The sequence below is a fragment of the Hyla sarda genome, chromosome 5 (genome assembly GCF_029499605.1).
Source record: "Hyla sarda isolate aHylSar1 chromosome 5, aHylSar1.hap1, whole genome shotgun sequence".
Taxonomy (NCBI): domain Eukaryota; kingdom Metazoa; phylum Chordata; class Amphibia; order Anura; family Hylidae; genus Hyla; species Hyla sarda.
Window position 1 is genome coordinate 291,816,503 of NC_079193.1, and position 18,795 is coordinate 291,835,297.

The window sequence follows — 18,795 nt, forward strand, 5'->3', positions numbered from 1 at the left end:
TCTCCCGAGTACGGCGATACCCCATATGTGACCCTAAACTGTTGCCTTGAAATACGACAGGGCTCCAAAGTGAGAGCGCCATGCGCATTTGAGGCCTAAATTAGGGATTGCATAGGGGTGGACATAGGGGTATTCTACGCCAGTGATTCCCAAACAGGGTGCCTCCAGCTGTTGCAAAACTCCCAGCATGCCTGGACAGTCAACGGCTGTCCGACAATACTGGGAGTTGTTTTGCAACAGCTGGAGGCTCCGTTCTGGAAACAGTGGCGTACCAGACGTTTTTCATTTTTATTGGGGAGGGGGGCTGTGTAGGGGTATGGGTATATGTAGTGTTTTTAACTTTTTTTTTTTTTTGTGTTAGTGTAGTGTAGTGTTTTTAGTATACAGTCACACGGGCGGGGGTTCACAGTAGTTTCTCGCTGGCAATTTGAGCTGCAGCAGCTCAAATTTGCAGCCAGATACTTACTGTAATCCTCCGCCCATGTGAGTGTACCCTGTACGTTCACATAGGGGGGGACATCCAGCTGTTGCATAACTACAACTCCCAGCATGCCCGTTGGCTGTCGGTGACTGCTGAGAGTTGCAGTTTTGCAACAACTGTAGGCACACTGGTTATGTATCACTGAGTTTGTGATCTAACTCAGTGTTTCACAACCAGTGTGCCTCCAGCTGTTGCAAAACTACAACTCCCAGCATGTACGGTGCATGGTGTACGGTGACTGCTGAGAGTTGTAGTTTGCAACAGCTGGAGGCACACCGGTCGTGAAACACTGAGTTAGGTAAAAAAAATAAAACTCTGAGTTTCACAACCAGTGTGCCTTCAGCTGTTGCAAAACTACAACTCTCAGCAGTCACCGACAGCCAACGGGCATGCTGGGAGTTGTAGTTATGCAACCAGCAGATGCACCACTACAACTCCCAGCATGCACTTTAGCTGTTTGTGCAAGCTGGGAGTTGTAGTTATACAACAGCTGAAGGTACACTTTTCCATAGAAAGAATTTGCCTCCAGCTGTTGCAAAACCATAAGTCCCAGCATGCCCATAAGCGAATGCTGGGAGTTGTGGTGGTCTGCCTCCTGCTGTTGCATAACTACAGCTCCCAGCATGCCCTTTTTGCATGCTGGGAGCTGTTGCTAAGCAACAGCAGGAGGCTGTCACTCACCTCCAACGATCCAGACGCTGCAGGTCAGTCCCGCCGCCGCAGCTGCTCCTGGGGCCCCGATCCCAACAGGGGCGCCGGGGATCGGGGTCCCCAGCACCCGGGGTGCACGTCCCGCACCCGCTCACGTCCTCCAGAAGAGGGGCGGAGCGGGTGCGGGAGTGACACCCGCAGCAGGCGCCCTGATTGGTCGGCCGGTAATCCGGCCGACGAATCAGGGCGATCGTGAGGTGGCACCAGTGCCACATTACCCCTGCAGGCTCTGGCTGTTCGGGGCCGTCAGAGACGGCCCCGAACAGCCAGTAATTCCTGGTCATCGGGTCACTGGAGACCCGATTGACCCGGAATCGCCGCAGATCGCTGGAGTGAATTGTCCAGCGATCTGCGGCGATCGCCGACATGGGGGGGCATAATGACCCCCCTGGGCAATATGCCGGGATGCCTGCTGAACGATTTCAGCAGGCATCCGGCCCCGGCTCCCCTCCGGCTAGCGGTGGGGGCCGGAATTCCCACGGGCGTATGGATACGCCCTCGGTCCTTAAGGACTCGGGATGCAGGGCGTATCCATACGCCCTATGTCCTGAAGAGGTTAAGCAGACTGTGATTGTCTATTGTTGTGACTTAGATGAAGATCAGATATTTTATGACCAATTTGTGCAGAAATCCATATAATTCCAAAGGGTTCACATACTTTGGATCTTACTAGAGAACGGTTAACTTTTCTCTTCTTGTTTTACTGTGAGGTTGTATAGAGTACACAACCTAATTACCAGTTCTCGTTCGATCCCTTCCTCCTATTGTAGAGCTACCTTACTTTTTTCTATAATTAGTTTACAGTCAAACATGCACCCTGCTAATCTATTCAAAGTCGATGGCACTGACTTAGCTATGTGCTCAACTATTTCTGTCAGTGCCAGAGACTTTGAATTGAGTGTTTGGTTAAGCATGTGTCCTTCGGCTCCATTTAAAATCCTCCAACCTTGCAGCTGGGTAAGGGAGAACAGAGGTGACCAGTGGGGTCCTAGCAGTTAGATGCCCCCCTTAGCATATATGAACGATACAGTGAAGTGCTGATTAAATGGGTTATCCAGGGATAGAAACAGAGCTAATTTCTTCCAAAAACAGCACCATACCTGTCCTGAGGTTGTATGTGATATTACAACTTGGCTCCTTTCATCTAAACAGAACAAAGTTGTAATACCACACACAACCTGAGGACAGGCATGGTGCTTTTTTTGGAAGAAATTAGCTCTGTGTTTTTATCCCTGGATAACCCCTTTAAAGGGGTACTCCGCCCCTAGACATCTTATCCCCTATCCTAAGGATAGGGGATAAGATGTCAGATCGCAGTGGTCCCGCTGCTGGGGACCCCCGGGATCTTGACTGCGGCACCCCGCTATCATTACTGCACAGAGCAGACACGTTCCATGCGTAATGACCAGCGATACAGGGGCCGGAGCATCGTGATGTCACGGCCCGCCCCCTTAATGCAAGTCTATGGGAGGGGGTGTGATAGCCACCACGCCCCCTCCCATAGACTTGTATTGAGGGGCGGGCCATTATGTCACGAGGGGGGTGGAGCCGTGACGTAACGATGCTCCGGCCCCTGTATTGCCCGTCATTATGCACGGAGCGAGTCTGCTCTGTGCAGTAATTATAGCGGGGTGCCGCAGCAGAGATCCTGGGGGGTCCCCAGCAGCTGAACCCCAGCGATTTGACATCTTATCCCCTATCCTTTGGATAGCAGATAAAATGTCTAGGGGAGGAGTACCCCTTTAATGCTTCCAGTCGGAATAATCCTTAAAACCATGTGTGTATATGATAGCGCAGGATGTCATTTTATCTGAAAATTCACATTATTTGGTGCCTCTTTTGGGCTTCCCCTACCCTTAACAGTATAACATGCAGTGGTATTCTTGCAGGAAAAAAAAGACAAACATTAGCAAAAAGGGTGTGCAGTAAAATGATGCTTCTTTATTAAAGCTGAATTCTAACAGTACAGAGAAAACACACCAATGCATTTCAGGTTTTAGCAACCCATTATTGTATGATACCATGACTAATGGTCATCAAGACCCAAAACGTGTTGATGTATTTGCTCTGTACTATTTTAATTCATATTTACAGAGAACCTCTCATCAGTATCACCTGCACACACGTTACAGGCTTGTTATGTGGTTAACACTGATGAAAATTATACTTACCGGTCCCAAGCTTTGTGTCTCCGTTCCGCTGCAATCTCTGTTCTTAGTTATATGGAGGTGACCTGCCTGGTGCATGAGGGGCATTCCTAAGCCCCTCTGTGCATGGTGACATCTGGCCGGAAATCCACAGAGTAACTCTTCCTTTTCTGGGCACCGCCTCTGTGGATCGCCATACAGACGTCCCCTGTGCACCAAGCAGGTCATTTCGGATTGGGATTGCGGTGGAACAGAGCGGTGACTGGCAAGTATCATTTTCATCAGTGTCACGCGCACTACAAGCCTATAACAACAGGTAAGTGCAGGTAATGCAGATAAAAGATTCTCTTAAAGAAACCTTGTTTTACTGCCTACTCTGCTGCTGGGCATTTCTTCTTTTGTAGCCTGACTGGACAGCAGCCGGAGGCGCCCCTGGTGAGCCATGTTTAGGTGCGGCAGGTGCAGATCTGAGCTCTTGATGTTCTCTCGTGTAATTAAAGGCAAAAGGATCTTTTGATGACCGCTTGGATTTGTTGGTAATAACTTGGATCTGTCAACTGGCCAATCCATCTCACCATTATGAATGGAAGCCATGTTGCTAGTCTGATCCTAACTTTAGGACAACCACCAAAGACACCACAAAACACATGAATTAAAACAGTCGGGCACGTGTATATTTGTTATCTAAACCATTCTGCAATTTTATTGATTTTGTGGAGTTCACATATTTTGTACAGCAAACACTGTAGGCCTTGAGAAGCTGCAGCTCTATTGTTTAAAATAGCAGCAAGGTATCTTTTAGTATCAGAGAATCTGGACAATAAATAGTCTGTCTCTTTGGATGTAAATGCTCAACATGACAACCTGCTGCAGCTTCATATTGTGATTGCTATTTTACAGAGCTTATACACAAAAATATATATGCAATCTTTTTGTCTATATTTATACAAATACAACAGTAGTTTGTGAATACATTGTAAGTACATTTACATGATAAGCAACACAAATTCCCATATCTCTTTATAATTTTTTTTATGCAAGATACAATAAAATTTAGTCTGGAATGCAATTTCTTCCACTTTGACTTTAAAAACGTTTTATTGTATAAACTAAAAAAAATTTTTTTAGCACTTGTAAATCCAAACGTGTTTTTTTTCCCCCACTGATAGAAGATATAATTTTGTCAAAAAGTCAGAAGAGATTTATCCGTCCCAAAAAGTTTTCAATAGTAATACAAAAATGTAAATGGCAGTTCCTAATACACAGTGTGATCTTCACTCTCCACTATATATTACGTCCATTTCATTCATTGTATATTTACTTAAGTGAACAAAAATCTGGCACGTTTTGGAGGAAAAAGAAATATATATATATATATGAATCGGCACGTTCATTGCCTTTTTAGTTTTTTTACTTTTTTCTTTTTTTTCTGTAAGTGCATATTAATATGCTGTGGTGTTTTACAAAGTTCAATAAAAGGGTAAACTAGATCACAGTATAAAAATATATCATACAACTATTGCTATAATAAAATAGTCCTTTTTCTATGGTAAAAATACATCTGTAAGTGACAGGAAGGTTGTAGCACCATTAAAGAACGGTTTCCCTAGTTACATTAGCAGCATGATGATCCAACAGAACAATATTGCAGGAGTGTTTTTGAGAAGAGACATTCATTCTGGTTAGATTGTACCACTGAAGCTTTTACTGAAAAGTGTTTACACATGATTAGTAACCGTAAAGTCACTTTCATGGCAAGAAAACATATCAAGACACATTGCCTTCCACCTAGGCAAGACAAAAATGGCAGCCTTTTAGGGCCACCATTTGTTAAACACTGTTTGCCCTTTGCCTTATGTTCATCAATAAAAAGGTCAATATGAAAGATGTACGTACCAATAGACAAACTATTTATTGTACTGGTGATTTCCAAACAAACATACACAGGACCTAATGCATTAATATATGCTGGTCCTTCTCTTTTAGGTCCTAGGGTAATGTGGAATCATTTAACTTCACTTTGGTGGAGAACATCTTTTCTTAAAAAAATAAAAGTTGGTACTACTTTTTGAGGTAAAATGGTGTCTCATTCCAAAATGACCAAAACGGTTTTCGATTACTTTATGACATGCATCTTCAGGATATACAGGTAACAACCTTTGTACAGAGAAGTCTGTTCTGCACAGGAAGTTATGAGCATTCTTTTTTTATTTCATTTATAATAATATTAATATAGCATGCTTAAAATAAGTGCATACATCGGTAGGGCTATAGGATAGTAGACAGAGGTTACCGAGTGTCAACTCACATGTGCAATAATCTAGGATTATATTCAAAGGGGACACTGAAATATGCGTACAAAATAGATTATGCTTTCAAGAGAGTGTCTGTTTTGGACATTCCCAGCCCTCTTTCAGGTTTCCTAGCAATGGGTCCATTGTGGAATTGCCTGATAAGAGCTATTATCACAGACAGAATAGCCTATAGGTCCCCATACAATTAAGTCAATAGTCAACAAAAACCACCTTGTCTTAAGTGTGAGCTTTCCTCCCAACTCTTCCCCAACAGATGATATCAGGAGAGAGAAGGACCAGGTAAATTGGATTTTAACTACCTAGGTCTTTTTTCTTCTCAGAGCTATGTGGCAGTGCCTTGGCAAATGTTCATGTGTATGGGGAGATCTGGTGATAGCTGTTGGCCGGTCAAACATTCTTAAATGTGTATGGCCACATTAACAGGTCTTCATTTTCCCTATACTGATGTCCATCGGTACCACCTTAAATTTTGTGTAAATTACAGCAGCCTGACTTTCCAATGACAATGTCACTGGAGGGTAACAAGGATTGGCCATGTTGAATTTTAACACATCAACCTTTCTTAGAGATAAGGGCTTACTGAGGCGCTTAACCCATTTTCAATGCAACCTTGGCTGACATGCATGTTTATGAGGAAGTTTGGGGAAATATTAGCTGGCTAAGCAAGCCTTTGATAGGTAATAGTTATGTGTTTAATAGTATTTGCCTAATGTTTTGGGTGGTGAGTGTACTTTGGGGAACAGTTTTTTTCTATAAATGGAATCTATATAATGCTAGCCATAAAGACATTGTAAAGGGGAAATACTGCTTGTGAGGGTCAGGGACACCTGATAATGTCAAATGAGGTTTTTCAATGAGTTAGAAAACCCCTCACAATGATTATCCCTAGCTTCTTAGAAAGGGAACCCCTTAAGGACTTAGCGCATTTTAACCTTAAGGACTCAACAAATTTTATTTTAAAGTTTTCATTTTTTCCTCCTCTCCTTCTAAAAATCATAACTCATATTTTCATCCACAGACAAGTATGAGGGCTTGTTTTTTGCGTGACCAGTTGTCCTTTGTAATGACATCACTCCTTTTACATACAATCTATGGTGCAACCAACAAAATACTATTTGTATACTATTTTGCAAATTTTGGAAGGTTTCATTTTCACGCTGTACAATTTACGATAGAAATGACATGTTTTCTTTATTCTGTGGGTCAATACGATTAAAATGATACACATGATTACATACTTTTCTATTATTGTACCACTTTAAAAAAAAATCGCTAACTTTTTAACCAAATTAGTACATTTAAAATCCCTCTATTTTACGGACCTATAACTTTCATTTTTCCGTATATGGGGTGGTATGAGGTCTCATATTTTGCGCTGTGATCAGTACTTTTTATTGATCCCACCTTTGCTAATATAAAACTACATTTTTCAATTTTTGTGGGGAATAAAATGCTTTTTTTTACGTTCACTCCATTCACCATATGGGATCATTAACATTATATTTTAATTGTACGGCTATTTATGCACGCGATACCAAATATGTTTATTAATTATTATTATTATTTATTTTTACACTTTCTGGGGGTAAAATGGGAAAAAAGGGACAAATTACATTTTTATCGGGGGAGAGTATTTTTTTCCTTTTATTTTTACACTTTAATAGTCCCCATAGGGGACTATCTATAGCAATCACTTGATTGCTAATACTGTTCAGTGCTATGCATAGGGCGTAGCACTGATCTGTGTTGTCGGTCATCTTCTGCTCTGGTCTGCTCGATCTCAGACCAGAGCAGAAGACCCCTGGAGATGGCGGAAGGCAGGTGAGGGGACCTCCGGCCACCATGCTGGATGATCGGATCCCCGTGGCAGTGCTGCCGGCGATCCGATCATCCATTTTAGTGACAGCGCTGCAGCAGATGCCGTGATCTGTATTGATCTGAGGGGTTAATGGCACACATGAGTGTATTTGCATATGTGTGCCATTAGCAGCCAGGACCTGCCGGTTATGTACAGGATGTAAATGTATGTACTGGTGCGTTAAGTACCACCGCACCAAGACCCATTTATATCCTGCGTCGTTAAGGGGTTAAGTGCCTGCAATGCCTCTAGGATGAGAAGATGATTTCACTCACTATTCTTGAGACATCTGTCCATATGTATGGCCTTTGTATCATTCCCTAGGTGCTTATTACATTACAGCAATAGTTTACTTTATTGGGCTTATATGATGTAACTTTACTGATAACAATTTGACTATGTAGCAAGATATATATATATATATCATTTACTGTTCAGGAAAGAGTTATGACATTTACTTACATGGCATGATGCCTACTGGTGTTCAAAGTGCCTAGCAATGTGGACGCCCACCTAATGAGCTGATTGCTAGTGGACACATGCTCAGTCGCTCTCCCCACAACTAGATCTCTGGATGTCACACAATCTCTACCTTCACTACTCTAGATCTCATGATGCCCATCTGCAGAGAAAGTAAGAAGGGACTATGTTGTCAGCTGCCAGAAGGGGAAGGAAACTGAATTTGCTCAGAGCAAACATCATACATTAGAGGCAGCACAAACAGGGATACATTAAAAGAAAAAGAAAAATGACAAAAGGTTTTATATGCTAGAAACACTGCAAATTAATGTATAACAAAATTTCTCGCTTTTTGGTATGAAAATGATTTGTTGATGACCTTTCCAAGTTTACACCGTGAGGTGGGCAAATATAAAATTTTACATGGGAAAAGCAGGCCCAGCTGGGATGTAATACAGCAGCAACTGGGCGACAACAGGCAAAGGTTACAATTTAAGAGTGCTATAGATCCAAAGTATTACAACATTCTGAAATCTTTTGTGCGTGCCTGTTTATATGGTATATTGACTAAAGAAGAAGGCAGCGTGTCATGAAATGTGTAATCCTTCTCAGTAACCACTGAAAGTAGCGATAACACTTGTGTGATTAGAATCCACTGTGAAATTCTGCAATACTCCACAAGTATCTCTGGCAGCAAAATATATTTTCTTTTTTCTTAAAATAACAAAAACAGATAGAGACATTGGTTTGTGCAATATAGCAAACTGATAAGCAAACACTGTTAATAAAGTTGTACCTGTTCAAAACTAGGGTTTATCATTTTGTACACAAAGCATTTTTACTAAAGTCCTACATGCTTTTCATCTAATGGAAAACAAACACATTAAGAAAGAGTCTATAATAAAAAGCATTACCTTAATTTTGTCATAAAAGGTTTCAATGTTTTTAGCTTTTTTTTAAATTTCCCAAAAAAGTGCTATATCTCAAAATATGTGTAACAGAGGTCAACCAAGCTTAATATTTTTTTCTGTTTTTTTTGTTTTTTTTTACAAAATATTGGCCTATGACACACATCAAGCTAACTAGTAAATGATCCTGAAATTAGGTCTTCTTAACATTCATATTCTCAATGCAAACAGGCCTGGCTCATGTATCAGTAAGCATATGTTGATGCCAAAAAATAAAAATAAAAAGTACTGGCTAAAATTAACAACTCATTGTAATCCACAAATTAGAGGTTGGATATTCAACAAACATACAGAATGTACCAAGCATAGAAGAAAATGTTAAACTTACAGTATGCCTCCATTGTTAGTCTGCTACCTGAACTTTGGATGTGGAGAGATAAAACAGCAAACGTGGGCAAGTTGGGTTATCAGATATAAAACCATGCTTTATGGGTGGCATACAAACACTTTGCCAAACCCACCAACTAATGTGTGGTTGCGTCTCTTGATATCCGAATTAAAGTTCAGGTGGCAAATTAACATTGGAGGGACACTTTAAACAGAATAATTCTGGAAACAAAACATCAAACCTCTTAGTAATGGACTCATCCAGTGCTCCTGTGTGTATAAGAGAATGCATGTCCAATACTAAAAAGTGGCCAATAGGTATTGGAAAATAGAAATAAGGATATAATGAACATAGTGGGGCTGTTTATTAAGGCATTAGTAAATTAACTGCTCATATGTTTTAAGTTTAGGGTAAGACAACTGTTACGTTATAGCCCATTTGAAGCCATGATGACCTATTGAGGTTCAACATATTGTCTTTTTTTCTGAATGGAATACAATTCTTTAAAAGAAAAAAATTCTTTGACTTAAAAAAATTGGCTATTTATTCCTTTAAGGGAGAGGGCACAAATTTTATATATATTTATTTCACATACAAATACATAAAATTCTAAATCCAAATAGTAACTGAAACATAGTACAGTGGTCCCTCAACATACGATGGTAATTCGTTCCAAACGAGCTATCGTTTGTCGAATCCATCGTATGTTGAGGGATTCGTGCAATGTAAAGTATAGGAAGCTGTACTCACCTGTCCCCGCCGCTCGCGATGGTGTCCCCGCCGCTCCCGATGGTGACCCCGGGCCTCCGCTGGGCTCTCCTGGTCTTCTCCGGTCCTCTGCTGTCTTCCGCAAGGCCTTACTGGGCCTGCGTAGCGACGTCATTACGCCGCTGCGTACGCCATTCCTATTGGATGATGTGCGCAGCAGCGTATTGATGTCATCGGAGAGGGCCGAGAAGACACCGGAAGACCAGCGCTGGACCTGGAGGGCACCCCGGAGCATCGTGGAGGGGTAAGTAATACTTACCGCACCACACGGGGAACATTAAGCTGCTATCCGGCAGCAGCTTAAGCATTTTGCGCTGCCGGATAGCACTTAATGCGATGGGCCCGACATAAAAAAGCATCGTCTTTCGATGATGACATCGACATGCGATGGCCTCTGAGAGGCTATCGTATGTCGATTTGATCATATGTCGGGGGGTCACTGTATACTATTACAATATAAATATATGGCACTTTTTTACCCCCAAAAATCCAATATAAGGCCATGATGCAGGATGTGGCAAAAATTTTATTTCGCCTACATAAACGGTGGCATAAAATAATCGGAAACTATGATATTCAGATGTTTTGGCTAGAAATAAATGGGAATGAGGAGAGACTGAAATTCGGAAATATTTGTTGCGATATAAACCATCTTGTGCATAAAAACACTAAAAATCTACACAAACAATTGTTAATTTCAAACACAACAAATACCAAGCACAAATTAATGTGTTGTACATAGACCTGAAAATACGAGCAATAGCTGATATAGCACGTATTATCAGAAGAAAAAAAAAAACTCCCGCAAAATGGTTCCTAACAAATATTTCAGATATTCCCTTCTATTTTTTATTTTGAGAAGAAAAAGAAGGCAACGTTGAACACGACATGCTCAATGAAAGCCATTAATTTGTTTCATAGAAACTATAGGATAAAGTTTTAAATCAAAGCTGTGTGTGCAATCCATAAGCACAGATTTGTTAGTTTTGTGTTTTTTGTTTTCACGTATTTAACTCTGAAACACAAAAAGCAGTTTGCATTTAAAAAAATACTATCCCTACTATATAATGCCTTTAAAAAGAAAATACTGTTAGACATATAATGAATATTTACAAGTTACAGGAAGAACAAAATAGCTAAAAAGTCTTACTAAGAAAATAAAATGGAAACTTTTAAATTCCCATAATGTTTATATTTATGCCCTGCCACATTTCATCTGGTATGCATTATTTATAACTAATTTATTTTTATATATATTTATATATATTAACCATACTCTTCAGCTATAGACTCTGTTTTTCTTCCTAATGTCTAACAGATAGCAGAGCATGTTGATGGGGCAAGATATAACGGTTACCAAGCAAAAGTGGTGTAAGCAATATGCTTTTACGCAACTCAATAGAGTCCTGATGTGAAATCTTGGTAATAAAAAAAACAAAAAAAAAAACAAACAAACAAAAACCTAACCAAGTATATTTGCAAGTGCTGGCAGCGTTTATCTGATGAATGGCAGTACAGAACCATTCCAACAGATAGTCGCATAAAATAACATATATAGATATATAGGACACTGGCTTATTGAAGGCACATATGTAGTAGTCAAATACTACAGGTTGAGGCATTTCCATACAATCTTCTGGCAAGAAATGGTAATTATATAAAAATAAAAAAATAAAAAATGTTTAAATGCCAACCATGAGGGTAAAGAGGACTATTTTGTCAATGAATTCTCAATTCTGGTTCATGCAAAAGTGCAACCAACATTTTACAAACGATTGTATTGCATAATACTGAAGTTGCTTGCCAGTTGGATGCAGGCAGGTACACATAGGTTACACTTCATCACCTACATGTTGCCAATTGAATAAGAAATAGATTTCACTTATCACTGTAACGTATGTCAGGTTATCACACAAAACCATCAGAAATGAGTATTTCAGCCACAATTCTTCTTTAAGTGAAATTTGACTGCTATGAATTATTTCATAGGAAGCTGAGCCAAAAAGATCAATTTCTACAGGTAGAAACAAAAAAAAATTAAACAAGACAGCTGGCAGTATAAAATACAACCGCATATAGTAAGGCTTCTAATACCAAAGTAAACAATTAAGACACTTGTAAAAAGGTGAAAAGCTAACAATGTACTGGCTTAACAAGATTGCTAATGAATAGACTATGAGAGGTGTTTCGAAAGCCTTTTCATTGGCACTAAGATAAAAAAAAAAAAAAAAAAACAGCTATCTAAAGCAATCCATTGTATTCAATCCTACTGGAAAGCTTGATGAAATCGTGGCAATGTCGTGGTTGTATTTAGGTTGCTCGTAAAAGCAGATGATAGTGAGTGTAAAGAACCAAAACATATATTATTGCTAGGGTCTTGAGGATCCTGTGGTTGTGGGGGGAGTTGTGCCATCGATGAACTGGCCTCCTCTTGAGAGTAGCCCATTCCTAAACTCCCAATTGATACAGGTGTACTGTACGGAGGGCCATTGGCTGGTATGAAATTAAACAACTGGTTAAAGTCCAGTGAAGATGCATTGAGAGGTTCACTAATCGAAACAGAGCTTTTAGAGAGGGATACTCCATCAGAGCTGTCATCTAATGGACCTACTTGAGGATCCAAACCTAACTTAGATGAAGGAGACTGGGAGGAGGGTGCCATGCCACTTTGCAATTCCATAAGGTAACTTTCAATCTCCACTTTCAATGGTTGTTCCTTATCAGGCATTGAAACTGCATATGAGGTAGAATTGAGTGGGTATTTCAGCGACAGCTGGTGAGAAGGATGGACAGGATCCATATCTATTGGGCATGGCATGCCCAAAGACAATGGCGGAGCGACCATTTGGTGTGTTGCAGAACTCTGCATGGACTGAATTTGTGTGTTATAGAGGTTCAACTGCAAACTGTTTGTAAATGGCTTTGATGTCAGCTCATTGGAAGATAAGGACATCACGGGAAGCAGCTCATCTTTAATGGGAACGCTGCAGGTGAAATGATCTAACAGATCCATAGGTTCCGTTTTCACTTTCAGCAGTTCTTGATTGTGACTTTTCTTCATATGACGGGTTAGATGATCCTTACGCCCAAACCTCTGTGCACAATACTGACAAAGGAAGTCTTTTCTCCCAGTGTGCACTACCATGTGTCTGCGGACGTCTTTGCGGGTGTAAAAGCGACGATCACAATGCTCACATTGGTGTTTTTTTTCTTTAACACCACTGGAAGATTTGCCTGCATGGGTCTTTAGGTGCTCTAGCAGCACCACTGTGCTTTCAAAAGTCTGCAAGCATACTTTGCATGTGAGGTCTCCACTTGTAGCAGCGTGCAAGGCCAAGTGACGTTTAAAACCCAGCTTGGTATTATAGTTCTTTCCACATTCTTCGCACTTGAATGCTTCTTTATTGGGATCATGCGTATGAAGGTGATTCTTTAGGTGATCTTTCCGGTGAAACATTTTCTCACAATAATTACACTTGTGGGTTTTCTCGGGAGAATGTGTAGCCATATGCCTTTAAACAAGGATAAAAGAAACAAAAAAACAAAAAGACAACACATAAATAACTATAACCAACACAAAAGCAAAAAAATTAAAAAAATAGAATTTTTAGGGAACAGTATTTTAACATTTAGCACCTTGTAATTTAGTTTGATGACATTTAGATATAAATAAAAACTGAAGTATCATTTTGTACATTGAGTTACTGTCAAACATATAACAATAATAGCTGCAAGTGGGCAGAAACATAAAGGAAAAATTCTGGCCAACACTAAAACTTCATTTTTGCCAAAAGTACTGGGTGCTCCTTCCACCCCCAAACTTGGATTCATTCGGATACTGAGGTTTGAAGTTGTAACAGGCAGATATCTAATACTACTGCCACTGTGCTTTTGTTTAACTTCACTTAAATACATGGAACCTGATTTGTATAGGAAACATAATCCTTACCATCTAGAGCAATGCATTTTTTAATATGTAGTAACTTTTTGGCTACTGTGCCCCATTACAAAATCTTTAACAGAACTGCCCCCCCCCCCCCCCCCCACCATTTAACATATGCCACTCATAATACTTACAGCTCGTGTGGCAGAGGGGCCATTGATACGTTAGAGCCCTGGGATGGGGAGAGTCTGCTACCACTAAACCCTTTATAGCTACACCTCTTAGGCACGCAAAATAATAAAAACATTGATTATATACACTTCATTATATGGCACCCAAATTTCATTGAGTTTGGAGGTGCAAGGAGTGCCCAGCACTCTGGGTAAATCTGAATTTTCTTTAATGTAAGCAGAAAGATAAATAAGAATGTATACCTTAATAATTTGTATTTGGAAACAAAGGCCTTGGTGCAGTCTTGTTGTGTGCACTTGTAGGGCCTCTCTCCTGTGTGAGTGTATGAATGAACTTTTAATTTTTCAACACTGTTAAATGCCTTGTCACACAGTTGGCAAGGGAAGTTTTTTCTTGGTTTTGTTTCACCACGTTTACGCTTCCCTGAAGGGACTTTCTGGGTATCTCTTACTTCTGACAAATCACCAGGAATGACAGTGGCCATCGCAGCCTAAACCAGGCCTTCTTGTTGGACAACTGGCAACTGCCCAACTTCACTAAGTGACAGCGTTTTTGGTGGCTTCGCAAGTTCCATGTGGTCGGAAAAAAAACAAAAGGGGACTGGAAAAAGAAAAATGATATAAAATAACTATAATATAATGGAGTTGCAACCTAAATAAAATAAAGCAATGCCACTGTAAGCATTAACCAAAGAAAAAAAAAAGAAGAGACAAGAAAAAAATGCACACACACAAATCAGACTATTTGGCTTTAATCAAATGCCCATTAAAGGGTTATTCCGGTGGAAAACTTTTCTTTTAAATCAACTGATGCCAGAAAGTTAAACAGATTTGTAAATTACAGTCATGGCTGTACATGTTGGCATCCCTGAAATTTTTCTAGAAACTGAAGTATTTGTCACAGAAAAGGATTGAAGTAACATGTTTTGCTATACGCATGTTTATTCCCTTTGTGTGTATTGGAACTAAACAAAAAAAAGGGACGAAAAAAATAAGCAAATTGGACATAATGTCACACAAAACTCCAAAAATGGGCTGGACAAAATTATTGGCACCCTTAATATTTGGTTGCACACCCTTTGGGAAAAAAAAAAAAAAAAAATGAAATCAATCGCTTCCTATTACCATCAATAAGCTTCTTACACCTCTCAGACGGAATGTTGGACCACTCTTCCTTTGCAAACTGCTCCAGGTCTCTTATTGGAAGGGCGCCTTTTCCCAACAGCAATTTTAAGATCTCTCCACAGGTGTTTATTGGGATTTACATCTGGACTCATTGCTGGCCACTTCTGAACTCTCAAGCGCTTTGTTGCCATCCATTTCTGGGTGCTTTTTTGACATATGTTTGGGGTTATTGTCCTGCTGGAAGACCCAAGTTCTCTGACTCAACCCAGCTTTCTTACACTGGGCTGTACAGTGCGACACAAAATCCGTTAGTAATCCTCAGATTTCATGATGTCTTGCACACATTCAAGGCACCCAGTGCCAGAGGCAGCAAAACAACCCCAAAACATCATTGAACTTCCACCATACTTCACTGTAGGTACTATGTTCTTTTCTTTGTAGGCCTAATTCTGTTTTCGGTAAACGGTAGAATAATGTGCTTTACCAAAAAGCTCTATCTTGGTCTCATCTGTCCACAAGACGTTTTATCAGAAGGATTTTGGCTTACTCAAGTTCATTTTGGCAAAATGTAGTCTTGCTTTATTATGTCTCTGTGTCAGCAGTGGGGTCCTCCTGGGTCTCCTGCCATAGCGTTTCATTTCATTTAAATGTCGACGGATAGTTCGTGCTGACACTGATGCTCCCTGAGTCTGCAGGACAGCTTGACTATCTTTGGAACTTGTTTGGGGCTGCTTACCCACCATCTGGACTATCCTGCATTGACACCTTTCATAAAAATTTTTTCTTCCTTTGACGCCCAGAGAGAATAGCTGCAGTGCCATGGGTTGCAAACTTCTTGATGATGTTGTGCACTGTGGACAAAGGCAAATCTAGATCTCTGGAGATGGACATGTAACCTTGAGATTGTTGATATTTTTCAACAATTTTGGTTCTCAAATCCTCAGACTGTTTTTTTTCTCATCTTTCTGTTGACCATGCTTAGTGTGGCACACACAGACACACAATGCAAGGACTAAGTGAACTTCTCTCCTTTTTATCTGCTTTCAGGTGTGATTTTTATATTACCCACACCTGTTACTTGCCCCAGTTGAGTTTAAAGGAGCATCACATGCTTGAAACCATCTTATTTTTCCACAATTTTGAAAGGGTGCCAAAAATTTTGTCCAGCCCATTTTTGGAGTTTGGTGTGACATTATGTTTTTTTTTTTGGTTTAATTCCGATGCACACAAAGGGAATAAACATGTATATAGCAAAACATGTGTTACTGCAATCTTTTTCTGTGAGAAATACTTCATTTTCTAGAAAATATTCAGGGGTGCCAACATTCACGGCCCTGACTGTACTTCTATTATAAAAATCTTAATCCTTCCAGCACTTATTAGCGCTTGATACTACAAAGGAAATTATTTTCTTTTTGGATTTCTTTTCTGTCACGACCACAGTGCTCTCCGCTGACCCCTCTGTCCATGTTAGGAACTGTCCAGAACAGGAGAAAATCCCCATAGCAAACATATCCTGCTCTGGACAGAGGTGTCAGCAGAGAGCACTGACAGACAGCCATGACAGAAAGGAAATCCCAAAAGAAAAGAATTTCCTCGGTAGTATTGAGCTGCTAATAAGTACTGGAAGGATCAAGAATTTTTTATAGAAGTAATTAACAAATTTGTTTAACTTTCTGGCACCAGTTGATTTAAAAAAAAAATAAATAATAATAATAATAATCTAAAATAAAAAATAAAGTTTTCCATCAGAGAACCCCTTTAATTTATTGATAATTAAGATACTTAAAGGTTTCAATGTGAATTGTTTAAAAAAATATAAAAAAAAATCATGCAATATATCGTAATTCGTAGTAACATGTAGTATATTTCAAGGTGTTCAAGGGAAACTGACAGCAGCATCACTAGCACCAACGTTCTGGTACTGCCTGTAAGGCTAGGTTCACACTACAGAATCTCTAGACAGAAAAATTCCGTCTAGAGATTCCGAGTGAGGCCAGCACCAACTGAATCATTCCAGTCTATTGGGGACGGCAATGTCCTAGCGTCGACTATGTTCCGCGAGTAAATCCGCCTGAAGAATGAGCACGACCATTCTTCAGGCAGAAATCTGAATGCAAATTTTCAATTCACAAATTCTGTTTAAAAAATTACGAAGTGAAAATTGGTGGACGGAAAACCCATTGACTAGCTAGTACATTGTAGTACGCAGAATTTGTGTCTGCAATTTCACAGAAGAATTGAAGGCAGAAATGCCGTAGTGTGAACCTAGCCTAAGAGTGGGTGACGCTGATCAAAAGGGTGTTTACCTTATTTTTCTAGGCGCCCTTATCGATAGATTACAATAAACTCTGAACATGTAAATGAGGCCTTTTTTTGTACGGTTGGAGCATTCTCTAGCCCAGAGGTGCACTGGTCCTTCCTTCATGGCTAGTTCCTACTTCACTAACCCTACTAAATATTCAAATTCTACCTCGTTTGCATGTATCTGCTATAATCCTGTGCATGCATGTTCATATACCCAACATGGTCCTGACAGTCACTGCACATGTGCAAGATCTCAGCATGTAACACCTATGTGCAGATGACAGAGTATTTAACTATTTATAAGTGGGTGTGAATTAGGGACCAAAGAGGTAAACACCATTTTATTAGTGTCACCCGCACTAATATTCAGTACTAGCAGGTTAGTGCAGGTGATGCTGTTGTCATTTTCCCTTTAATGTTTTGTATCAGCAGGCACTACATGTCCGAGCAGTTACATGTCTGTAGTATTTTAGCCTTAGGCTAAACACTTCCATCCAACAACCATTTCCCTTAAATTCACCATAAACCTGCATGTTTATTTCAAAAGAGATAAAAGAGAAATCTGTTGGAGTACCCCTAAACCATGTTATCACATAGGGCAACTTTTGGTTGGACAAGTTGCTAACATAGTGTACGTTCACACGGACAGATCCGCATTGTATTTTACACTGTGGATCCACCGACAATGGACCCCCACATTGTGCCTCCATCTGTGCCTGCTCATAGCATCAATCCGCCGTTACGAGCAGACACGCTGTGATGTGCGAGTCGCCACACTCATGCGCAGTACCACTCGCACACATCGCGGCTGCTCTTGGCCTAGCTCAGGGAGCATCCGAGATGTGTGAGAGTACACTGCGCAAGAATGTGGCGACTTGCACATTGTGGCATGTCTGCTCGTAGTGGTGGATTGGCGCTATAAGCAGCCACAGATTGAGGCACACTGTAGGGGTCCATCGTCAGCTGATCCGCAGCGTAAAATATGCTGCGGATTTGTCCGTGTGAAGGTACCCTTAAGGGTGTTTTTCCCACTATTGCAAAAGTGTTTTTTCTTGGCCTTCATTAAAGATGTATGCGTTGGGGTTTGTTAGACAGAATAATGTGGATCTCCATGTTATTTCATGGAGCTAGATTCCTCAAAAAATTACACTATCATATATATACATACATACAGGTCATGGCTGTAAATGTTGGCACCCCTGAAATTTTTCAAGAAAATCAAGTATTTCTCACTAAAAACAGTAACACGTGTTT

General features: G+C 40.3%; 1 protein-coding gene across 10 annotated transcripts in view; it reads right to left on the reverse strand.

Annotated features, from left to right (window-relative positions):
* Positions 1 to 4,034: 4,034 nt before the first annotated feature.
* The window catches only part of PLAG1 (PLAG1 zinc finger), a 70,267-nt gene continuing 55,506 nt past the window's right edge, over positions 4,035 to 18,795 (reverse strand). For 7 of the 10 annotated variants that reach the window (XM_056521965.1, XM_056521962.1, XM_056521968.1 and 4 more), the window contains 2 exons: positions 14,353 to 14,710; positions 4,035 to 13,547 (listed from right to left, as the gene is read on the reverse strand). In XM_056521965.1, coding sequence (XP_056377940.1) covers positions 12,302 to 13,547; positions 14,353 to 14,594 — 1,488 coding nt within the window. In that variant the 5' untranslated portion in view covers positions 14,595 to 14,710 and the 3' untranslated portion in view covers positions 4,035 to 12,301. The remainder of the gene's footprint in view (positions 13,548 to 14,352; positions 14,711 to 18,795) is intronic. The other 3 variants (XM_056521970.1, XM_056521969.1, XM_056521971.1) reach the window with 1 other exon arrangement.